The sequence below is a fragment of the Athalia rosae genome, chromosome 6 (genome assembly GCF_917208135.1).
Source record: "Athalia rosae chromosome 6, iyAthRosa1.1, whole genome shotgun sequence".
In the NCBI taxonomy this organism is placed as follows: domain Eukaryota; kingdom Metazoa; phylum Arthropoda; class Insecta; order Hymenoptera; family Athaliidae; genus Athalia; species Athalia rosae.
This window is the reverse complement of record NC_064031.1, coordinates 16688066-16698039: the sequence shown is the minus strand read 5'-3', so window position 1 is coordinate 16698039 and position 9974 is coordinate 16688066. Positions and strand designations below refer to the sequence as shown.

Here is a 9974-nt window from a genome sequence, read left to right as displayed (position 1 = left end):
CGTAAGGTTCCATTCTATCCACACCGAGACATTCCAACCTGGTTGGTCTCGATCGACGATTGAAAGCATCGCTATCTGCTACCATCACCTCCTTCTCCTCCTTGAATGGAGATGAATGTGCTACAAATCACGATTTAAATCTCGAATCGTCGTCAATAGGATATTTTTTACCATTCCTCATTTTTATACGACAGTAAGCTTCAAGCGACGTCTTCTACTTTTCGGTATTCTTTGTTCTGCCTTTTTTTTTTTTTTTGCGAATCCAAGAAAAGTTATCATAATCGTTACTCTAAATTTTGTAATTCTGTCGGAGCATTCACTTTTTCTTTATAGGATATAATAAAGTGTAGTTATATGAGATAGTTTTTTAACTGCATTTAATTGCTGCCGCGTCTTGACCCAGTTGAAAAGAAGGTACCTACCTGCTACCTACACCTGTATCAAGCCCGCACTGACTTTCTTTTACGTTTCTTAAGATGCGTGTTGGTTTTTATATATATATACATATTTTTTTAGCCTCTTTCGACATCTTTAAGACTCCTATTATTCTCACGAATTTTAGCAGAACCTTGTGTCGTTGATTAAAGAAATATGAAAAAAAAAAAAAAAAGTATCCAGTTTCACATAAACGCTGTTCCGATTTGGATCTATTACGTAAGATGATTCTCAAAGTTTTTACATCTTGCTGTTTGTAATGGAGTTTTGAGAAATATCAACGAATATATGGACACCCTTGAGGATCGATGTAAAAAATGATTGGGGCAATGCCCCACGATTTTTGTTACAGAAGTTGTCAAAGTCTTACAATTATCTCGGGGAAACGCACGAACGTGCGAAACAGATAGAAGATATCGAAGCCAAAATCACCAGGCATTTCGTACATTTACACGGTGTTCTACAAAACATGGAACTGCGTTTTATCAAACAACTGTACGAACGACAGCATCGCAAAAAAATAAATTTGGAAGCAGTTAGGGAAGAACTGAACGAACAGAAGGCTAACATTAAAACTGTTATGCTGGTACATCTCACATTTGATTTTGAATTATTTGCACTATTTCATGTTAATCGATGCATATCAACTACTCATTGGCTAATATATCATTGTAGCTGGCCCAGGCTGCAATGGATAGTAGTTCTGATGTGAACATGGAGGCGATAATTCAGAAATTGGAAGAAACTATCGATGTGCCTTGCCATCTGGTTACCAATTGCGTTTCCGATGATGATATCGTGTAAGACGACATATACTTTACTGTTTTCAGCAATTATTCCGTGTCTTTTTTCTTCAATCAAAATGAATTCTGTCTTTGTACTTATCTAGTATAAATATCGACGAAAGTATCGTCGAATCTCTCGAGGGGCACTGTACACTTGAAATCTCACCGGTTTCAAATTACTCATTACTAAGAACCGATGATTTACCCGAAGGCTACGAAATGGAAGCCATTTCACGAGAAGAAATCACGGGTATGAAAAATATTCCTTTTTTACGACCCCATCTTCAACCTAATCATTTCTAATCATTGTGGAATAACGATATTCCCATATTTTCTCAGATTGTATGCTATCTACAATTAAAAAATCACCAATGACTTCGAGTAGAATCGCACTAACCGGGAGTAGCCCAACATTATTGCCAGCAGACCGAAAACCGGACCCCGGCCTCGTCGAACGTCCGTATAAAAGATGAAAATATAATGTCAACAAATCCGCGCTGTTTCATTCAAGTTTGCGTTTACAAAATAAAATTTATCCGATTTCAGGTACTAATGAAGCTGTTCGAATCACACACATCAAAGACCCGTCTTGTTTTTACGTACAACTTCTGTGTCGTGATAGAGAACTTGAGCAGCTAGAGATATCACTTGCAAAGCAAGCTCTCACTGCAGCTCAACCCACAGAAATAGCATTAAGTATGGATATCCGTAATATTATTTGACAAATAATGGATGGAACTATTGGCTAATAGTGGAGCAAATATTGAATCAACTTTATGGCTTTCGTAGACAAGATGTACGTTGTACTGTACGCAAAGACTTCGGAGTGGTCTCGTGGTCGTGTGACGAAGGTATACAAGGATGCGAAGGGTTCTGATGTCTGTGACGTGTTTTATGTTGACCATGGAAGTACTGAAATTGGAATTTCTGTTACCAAAATGAGGAACATGTCACTACAAACTTCACTCATACCTATAATGAGCAAACGATGTGCCTTACATGACATATCGCCAATTGGTGATCAGTGGGGAGATGACGCTAACGCTGCGATGTATGACATGGTCAATGGGTAAGCTACAAGACTGATAGTTGGATTCATTGTACAACATAAGATATGATCAATTAACAAAATCTATTGAAATTTTAGCCAGCAAAATACTATAATGCACACCTATCGAGTTTGTAATGACATTTACCATGTTGATATCTTGAAGTATTCGGCCGGCGATGGTGACTGGTCAATTTCTGTAAGAGATGCTCTCATATTCTTGGAATATGGTTGTTTCGTGACTTATGAAAGACTGAAGGTATGTCTCGAGTCACATTAATAGAGTAAGCTGTTTTTACATAGATCTGAACTGATATTCTATGAATCTTATTCCTATTTTTCACTTTACAGAGAATTAATCCGCAATCATTGCGGAAATATTATGAAGCGGAAATTTCTATTGGAAATTCCTATGTAGTAGAAGTTAGTCACATAGAATCTCCAGACTGTATCTATCTGCGGGAGGTAAAGATGCATGGTTTATTATTAGTTTTTCTTCTCTCGATAAATTCTATAGAATCCAAATCCGGATACAGGAGGAAGGGACGTTTTGAAAAAACATAAAATTGTCGCTTAAATATTTTTCAGTCTGGTCATGTCGGAAAATACTTGGAAAAACTGGTAAAGGATATGACTGCTGAGTATAAAGGGACGAAAACGAATAGGGGAATAATTTATACGCCCCAGATAGGTACGAATTCAGAATTTTTTGTTTATTATCCTGACGAGTTTATCGTTATTTTACTTCTCTAATAGCACATATAGCACACCGATTACTTTTCAATCGTGCATAAATTTTGAACTATCAGCTGATATGTATTTTAGGAATGCCATGTGCGGCAAGGCTTGACTCTGGTCTATGGTATCGTGCACGAGTCAGCAATTTAATTGGAAATCGTAATGTCGAGGTATATTTCGTCGACTACGGAAATACGCGCGTATATCAATACGATCAAATTAGAAGACTTCAGTACAAATTCATGTCCATGAATGCTCTGGTAATTACATCAATGTTATTGTACGCAATGGCATTAAATATTTCATAGTCTGTTCGGATTATGCGAGGAAACTTATTTTTTTAGCGCGTCGTACAACTATATGCGATTTTTGTGTTTCAAACCTAGGCGTTTAAAGTCGCGCTGAAGGATGTCTGTCCTATGGAAAACGGTCGATGGAGTTCTGAAAGCAAAAAATTTACGATTTCATGCTTACATTCTAAACTTCTGAAGATATTTGTCGCATCTAAAGAAGATCAATGTTACAAAGTCATTATATATCTTCCCAACGTAAAAGGAGTTAAGAATTTTAACGCCGTGTTAGTGAAACGAGGATATGCTCTAAGCACAGGCCCTGGGTATGTAAATATTCACTGCCCGGATGGGTAAATTCAATTTATTCTGAAATTTTTTATTTAACAAGTATTTTGGAATCTGTTGTAATTGAGGTAGTATGTAAGTAATTCTCTGTTTCAATCCCTCTGAAATATATTGTTTATGATCAGCCATCTAGGAAACTTGTCTGATACTAATGAGTAACTAATAATGCTACAAAATGAATTTGTTCAGGTCTCAATGAATTGATTCAACCTCACTTCTTCCGGCACTGTTTAAACTATTTATTTAATTTCACAGTTCGCAGAAAATCAATAAAAAGAAAAAGACAAAAAAATCAAGACCATTAAATACAACATTTGACGATAGTCTTGAAGATACAATGGTCGCCGACAAATATGAGGAATCAGATCCCTTCAAATTGCAAGTGAATGTCTTGCAAGTAGTGTCTCCTGACTGCATTTACGTGGCTGATGTAAAGACTACTACAGTAATAAAGCAGATGACTAGAAAAATACAACAGTTTTACAACAAACATAGATCCTCTCAGAATTTTGAGTGGAAAAAGAATGACGTTTGCGTTGCTTATTCTGCTAAAGATAAACTATATCATCGAGCCAGAATAACTGAAATAGAGTTGCCTGATAAAATTGATGTATTCTTATACGATATCGGTATTATGGAGACAGTGAGCTTGGACGACTTACAATATTTACACCCCAAATTTTCTACCATACCTGCGAGAGCGTTCAGAGTCAAATTGGCGGGTATTCATCCTTGTGGAGGCTCAAACACGTGGGTATCTGCATCGAGTGAAAGACTATCTGAAATCGTAGTCGCAAATCAAGATTCCGAATTCTACATTTCTAAGGTGGTTAGTTGACCAAAACCTGAATCAAATTTATAAATTCTGAAAAATTCCATCATCGCAAGATCGTTGATATAGCTTTATTCCAATTAAGTTGATGCATGAAGTAAATGACATTTATCATTTCATAGGCGGGAATAGAAGATAATGCCATATGGGTTGAGCTTTGGGTGCGAGAAGCAAGAACAGAAAGCGCATTGTCGCCAACAATCGTGGAAATCAATTCTATTAATCGTAAATTGGTTGAGGAAGGTGTCGCGCTTGCAGTTAAAGGGTAGGGTAACTCCTCAAAAAATCTTTATAGCAATTTCGAGTGCTGCAATATGTTTGTTAAATCGAAAAATCTCGCATATAAAATTTATCTGCAATACCTTCTATTGCGTAGATACAAAGATGAGTCTAAAAAAGTATTGGCTACTGAAGTTAGACACCAGCTATCACGAACTGAGGACCCCGATATTTCCACTGATGTTAAATGGTGGAATAAAACTCGAGGGTCAAGTTGTATCTCAAATAGCCCTAGTGATGCATCGATATTTTTTGCATCAAATGTTATTTCGGAATTCGATCTAAGCAGCAAAGATGAAAGTGATATTGAAAAAGAGACAAATGTGGTTCCAATACCCCCTCCACTTGCGGCCTGGATACCAGCTGTGCCATTCCAAAAAAAAAAATTCTTTGGGGTTGCTACAAATATTGACCAAGATTGCATCGTACATCTACATTCGCTAGAAGACAGTATGTTAAACTGCATATCATTTTAATGCCCACATAACTTTGATATTTCTACTAGCTGCTGTTTCATTAGATGCCAAGATGTTAGAGTATATTGATGCTGCGCTACAAGATCATTACATGGAATCGGTACCAGAAAAATGCGATTTACAATGGGCTCCAAACGATGTATGCATTGCCCTATATCATGCCGATCACAAGTGGTATCGTGCTCAAGTTCTTGAAGCACCTGAGGATGGTCTAATCAAGGTACTTAAATCATCTGTTAATTTATAATTCTGTTTGTGAGTTAGTACCGCTGTTTTCTAACACAAAAACCTATTTTCTCAGGTTATTTTTGTGGACTACGGAAATGTAGAGGTATGCGAAGTTGGCACATTGAGAAAACGTGTTATAATGGGTCATATTCCAATTCAAGCAATAAAATGCAAGATCCAAGGATTGGTTTCGGTAAGTTTTTTTTATTATTACGCTTTTACTGTGTAGCTCTTCTGGCACAACGGCGGTAACTTGAAGAAATATTTATTGTATGAATGACTCCGTTTCAGTCTAAGCCAGATGGTCGATGGAATACGTCGGAATTGGACATTATACATACGATCTTGGTTGATAAACAAAGCCAAATCACGATTTTAGATGACAGCGATTCACAGCTGCTCTTAGTGAGTATTTTTTTAACCATTTTTTAAAATATGTAAGCGATGTATATCGTTTTTCTAAACAACTTTGTAACGTCTCACCAAACAGATATCGATCACCTTGAGTGAATTCAAAGATATGGATTTATTACGGTACTTGAAGTATGAACAATATTTCGATATCCGTGGCATGGAATCGGAAAAATCATTTTGCGAAGGTTCTTGTAACGATGGCTCGGACTTAATCGGTTTCGACAGTGAGGATGTGATTGTCGAAGGGTGCGTGGATGATTATGTGCGCTCTGCTCCAGCACAGCAATCCCTGTTCATCAACCGATGCTCGTCCTCGAGTTCGGAACTCGTATCTCCGATCTTCAAGGTGGATGAAAAACAAGAAGAAATACTTACTGGATCACTCGTCGTATTGAAAAAAGGCATCTCAATAGATTCGGATATCAGCACAGGAGGCTGTGAAAATCCGAAATTAATTATTGAGATCCAAAGTCTAAAGGACTTGCATTCCAAGAACGAATCTTTCCAGAGAGCAACTTCTACTCCACAAAATGAAGAAGAAGATGAGAATGAGAATGACGAAGGGGAGGAAGACTTTATTGATTACGAGTATTTATACGTTCCCGATAATCTGGAGATCGTAGACTTAGATCCACGACATATTGAAAGCGCTACAGTGTTCTATGCACAAGTTGACAAGTCTATGGGAATCGAGGTATTGTACAAATTGCACGAAACAAATTATATTATTCCATGTCACTGTGCTGAGTGAGATCTCAGCAGAATGTATCCGAATGATCGATGAATTTCCATTTCCTATGTGAATTGTTTTCAGTATATAGACAAATGTCGACAACGAATCGCTACTGTTGTCGCGGATATGCAAAACAAAGCACATGACCAGCCAAAACTCGTGCACATAAGACTTGGTAATTATATTCAGTTATTTTTATCATTGAAGTAGAGATTCTCTACTACCTGTTATTTGTAGGTGCTCCGTGTTGCGCGAAGTATGATCATGATGTTGAATCAGGGTGGTATAGGGCTAAGATAGTCGAAATTTTACCCAATAGTCGAGAAGTTCAAGTGCAATATGTTGATTTCGGTAACGTGGAATATCAATCAATTGACAAGTAAGTTTAGCCTCTGCAACTAAACTTTCATCAGTTATGATCACACGGTTTGATTTATCTTTTAGAGTGCATCAATTAAAAGAAGAGTGGCTGGCCGTACCTGTGATAAATATGCGATGTAGACTATGGAATATTCGCGCAGACCCTCAAGTATCGGTAAAAGCATTATTGCCCTCATTCAATGAAATCTTTTACCAAGGTGCAATCCGCGCACGAGTAATGGTATGATTTTTTTACTCAGATATTTTCAAATACCTAATAGAACTGTTGATCGCAAAAATATTTCTAACTTTTTTTAAATCGTTAGCGAGTCATCGATATCACCGATTTGTTGAATTATCACATTTCAGGAACGTTTTCTTGATTGTATTGACGTGGAGCTGTATTCAGATGAAAGTTGCACCGAACTGCGTTACGATTCCCTCATTAAAGACGGAATATTTGAAGTGGTAGAGTAGTAACTTTCACGTAATATAAAATAAGAAATAATTTTTTTTTACAGAAAAACTAACTAAATTTGTTTCCGGTTAAATATATGAAGAAATATATTCATGTTGACTTTAGCATTATACCAAAAGTTTGAAATGTCTGTACTTCTGAGGAAGAGGATGTTTCCGAAACGTCTAGAGACTGATATTCAGAATTTATATTAATCTAACCTTAATTGATTTTTATCACTTAAATTTAATTTGTAGTTTTGTATTAATCTTTACCATTGTTTTATTTTCTGTGATAATACATCAATACAAGATATGACAATCTCCATGATCTATTGATTGCTTAAGTCTCCAATAAAATTATCCTTTTTTCATATCCATTTAGAAAAAATACAGCGTCTAATATTCATAGTTTGATAAAAAATTACAGATGGAATAATTTTATTTCATCAGGCAAATAACTCACTTATCGTTGGGTGCTCTTTGCAATTTGTTCTTTCAAAACCAAAATGCTTTGTCTCTGTTCTGGTGGGAGCATGGCAATTTGCTCATCCGAAAGTTGAAGAACTTGCATGATCAGTGCCGCCTGTAGTGGGACAAAGAGAAAAAGTTTTTAGTATCATTGCAAGGTGAAGTACGTAGCAACGAGAACATGCATAGTATGTTACCTTTTCTTGATCAGATGCACCGCTGGGAATGTTACCAGCAGGTGACATGCCTGCCATTAGTCTTGAGGTAGCTGTACTTGGCGTCGACAAGTTTGCTGGATTAATCGGATTGATACCACTTGCAGTAGGTGGTGGTACAGGTGTTGCTACAATTGGTCTCGGTGGGACAGATGTTACTCCAGGAGCTGGTGCTGTAATACAAATGATAAGTTCTCGGATCTATAAGGGTGCGATACCCTCACTGTTTGAATATACTCACGATTTATTTTTGCAATTCTAGGATCAACTGGCATCCTAGGATCTCGCGGATCGCGTGTCTCCCGTCCAAATCTGTCACCTCTCGGATCACGACCAAAACTAGAAAGAATAATATAATTATCTTGTAATATTTAAAGTCTGAGCTAAATTCTCTACAAATATGATATTGACACCTCTCTATACCATCCGCCGGAAGAATGCTGTAAAAGAAGGCAGACCAGGGATTATTTTAAATTTCATTTCATACATGATGTAGTCAATATACTAACGGCTCTGGAAGATTGGTATTCAGCGTTGCCGATCTTGGATCAGTTGGAGGAACCATAGTTACTGGGGTAACCGTACCAGATGCAAGCTGTGGTGGCAAACGCAAGTCCTGATCCATTCTAGCCAACCTTGGATCGATTTGTCTATCCAATGTACGTAAATCAACATCTTGCCCTGCAAAGTATTCAGTAATATTTGAATAAGTATCATTACACTGATTGAAGAGCAGTATCCTGTTATTTACCAGCAAAAATAGGAGCAGGGGGATTAACTGGTGTAGGTGTTGGCCTGGGTGTCCAAGGCTCTTCGATTCTTGGAACAATTGGATGCAGCGGCACTTTATCACTTGGTAAGATAACGCCGGGGATTGGATTTGCTTTATGTAGCATATTAACTGCAGTTTGAGGGTCGACAATTCTCATGACGACTTGGGCTTGAAGTAAAGCATATGCAAGTTGCGGATTTTGCAGTAGCATTTGCCGTGCCTCATTAGGATTATTCTGCACGCACAGTTTCATTTGTTTCATAAGTTCAAACATCTGTTCAGGAGGCAAAGAAGCGACTGCCTTGCTTATAGCCTCTGGTGCTTTGTCAGCTTGCACTGCCTCCCCATAGGGATTTTCAGTATTTTGCCCTTGGAGAAGGCTCTGCATTTCCATGCGACTCTTCTCTGTGCAGGCATTGTCAACTCTCAAGGTTCTCCCTCCTATTTCATAGCCATTCAAGTTACGCATAGCACTAAGCGCTGTCTCTTGATCTTTGTATTCGCAAAATCCATATCCTTTTGGTTTTCCTGTCTCTCGGTCGAATACAAGTCTGTAAAATAGTTAAAAATCAAATGCTGCACACTGGAATGTCTGGTATTCTATTTTGATGCAGCAGCATTAGTTTAAAGACGGTCGTAAAATCAAATCTTTAATAGCCTTACTTGAACGATAGGACTGGACCAACTTCGCTGAATATATCCTTTAAATTTTCCTCTGTTGCTTCATATGGAATATTTCCCACTGAAAGGTATTTGGATTTATATTTTAGGTTAACACACACCAAATGCTACTGGATTTGTTATCCTTCCGAATTAATTGGACATAATTACCAAACACACTCCGCATTGACTTATCCATCAGGGATTGATCCGAAATAGTTGAATTACTCATTTTTGCAGCGTTGATTTGAACTCGGTAATAATTGTTTATTGTTCAGAATTGTTTTTATCCAGACCGGCCTACTTCAAAAACAGCTCTCTTTCATAGGGCATCGAGAGTTACCCAAGTAGAGGGCTTTATGTGTTTTAACTTCAGCCCTACTGTCAGTGAAAATCATTGACTAGCTTTATAGATAGAAAATGATGATATGGTC

General features: G+C 37.4%; 2 protein-coding genes across 7 annotated transcripts in view; one reads left to right on the top strand and one right to left on the bottom strand.

Moving 5' to 3' along the window:
- Positions 1 to 7753, top strand: part of LOC105688658 (RING finger protein 17) — a 75744-nt gene extending 67991 nt beyond the window's left edge. For 4 of the 5 annotated variants that reach the window (XM_012405162.3, XM_048656509.1, XM_020853830.2 and 1 more), the window contains 22 exons: positions 788 to 1021; positions 1111 to 1235; positions 1325 to 1470; positions 1560 to 1676; positions 1767 to 1916; positions 2010 to 2289; positions 2368 to 2527; positions 2620 to 2733; positions 2857 to 2959; positions 3094 to 3266; positions 3393 to 3622; positions 3900 to 4473; positions 4599 to 4741; positions 4853 to 5205; positions 5276 to 5451; positions 5533 to 5652; positions 5751 to 5864; positions 5950 to 6567; positions 6688 to 6781; positions 6844 to 6985; positions 7051 to 7207; positions 7336 to 7753. In XM_012405162.3, the coding sequence (XP_012260585.2) occupies positions 788 to 1021; positions 1111 to 1235; positions 1325 to 1470; positions 1560 to 1676; positions 1767 to 1916; positions 2010 to 2289; positions 2368 to 2527; positions 2620 to 2733; positions 2857 to 2959; positions 3094 to 3266; positions 3393 to 3622; positions 3900 to 4473; positions 4599 to 4741; positions 4853 to 5205; positions 5276 to 5451; positions 5533 to 5652; positions 5751 to 5864; positions 5950 to 6567; positions 6688 to 6781; positions 6844 to 6985; positions 7051 to 7207; positions 7336 to 7443 (4431 nt within the window). In that variant the 3' untranslated portion in view covers positions 7444 to 7753. Of the gene's footprint in view, positions 1 to 48; positions 655 to 787; positions 1022 to 1110; positions 1236 to 1324; positions 1471 to 1559; positions 1677 to 1766; positions 1917 to 2009; positions 2290 to 2367; positions 2528 to 2619; positions 2734 to 2856; positions 2960 to 3093; positions 3267 to 3392; positions 3623 to 3899; positions 4474 to 4598; positions 4742 to 4852; positions 5206 to 5275; positions 5452 to 5532; positions 5653 to 5750; positions 5865 to 5949; positions 6568 to 6687; positions 6782 to 6843; positions 6986 to 7050; positions 7208 to 7335 lie in introns of those variants that run through there. The other variant, XM_012405163.2, reaches the window with a different exon arrangement.
- On the bottom strand, positions 7688 to 9911 carry LOC105688660 (cleavage stimulation factor subunit 2). Of its 2 annotated transcripts, XM_012405166.3 has the most exons (8): positions 9712 to 9911; positions 9544 to 9622; positions 8860 to 9431; positions 8618 to 8789; positions 8522 to 8548; positions 8350 to 8447; positions 8091 to 8281; positions 7688 to 8008 (listed from the first exon to the last, which is right to left on the bottom strand). In XM_012405166.3, exons 1-8 carry the CDS (start codon positions 9770 to 9772, stop codon positions 7889 to 7891), a joined length of 1320 nt encoding a protein of 439 aa, XP_012260589.1. In that variant the 5' UTR covers positions 9773 to 9911; the 3' UTR covers positions 7688 to 7888. The 2 variants fall into 2 exon arrangements, with proteins under 2 accessions (XP_012260589.1, XP_012260590.1); XM_012405167.3 differs by lacking the exon at positions 8522 to 8548.
- Positions 9912 to 9974: the final 63 nt, after the last annotated feature.

Bases quoted from the DNA above. Each gene is read 5' to 3' on its own strand.
- LOC105688660 (XM_012405166.3), bottom strand. From the start codon at position 9,772: ATGAGTAATTCAACTATTTCGGATCAATCCCTGATGGATAAGTCAATG. The intron at 8,448-8,521 runs GTGTCAATATCA...TATTCTTTCTAG, and splicing joins CCGGCGGATGGTATAGAGAG to TTTTGGTCGTGATCCGAGAG. The intron at 8,282-8,349 runs GTGAGTATATTC...TTTGTATTACAG, and splicing joins TAGAATTGCAAAAATAAATC to CACCAGCTCCTGGAGTAACA.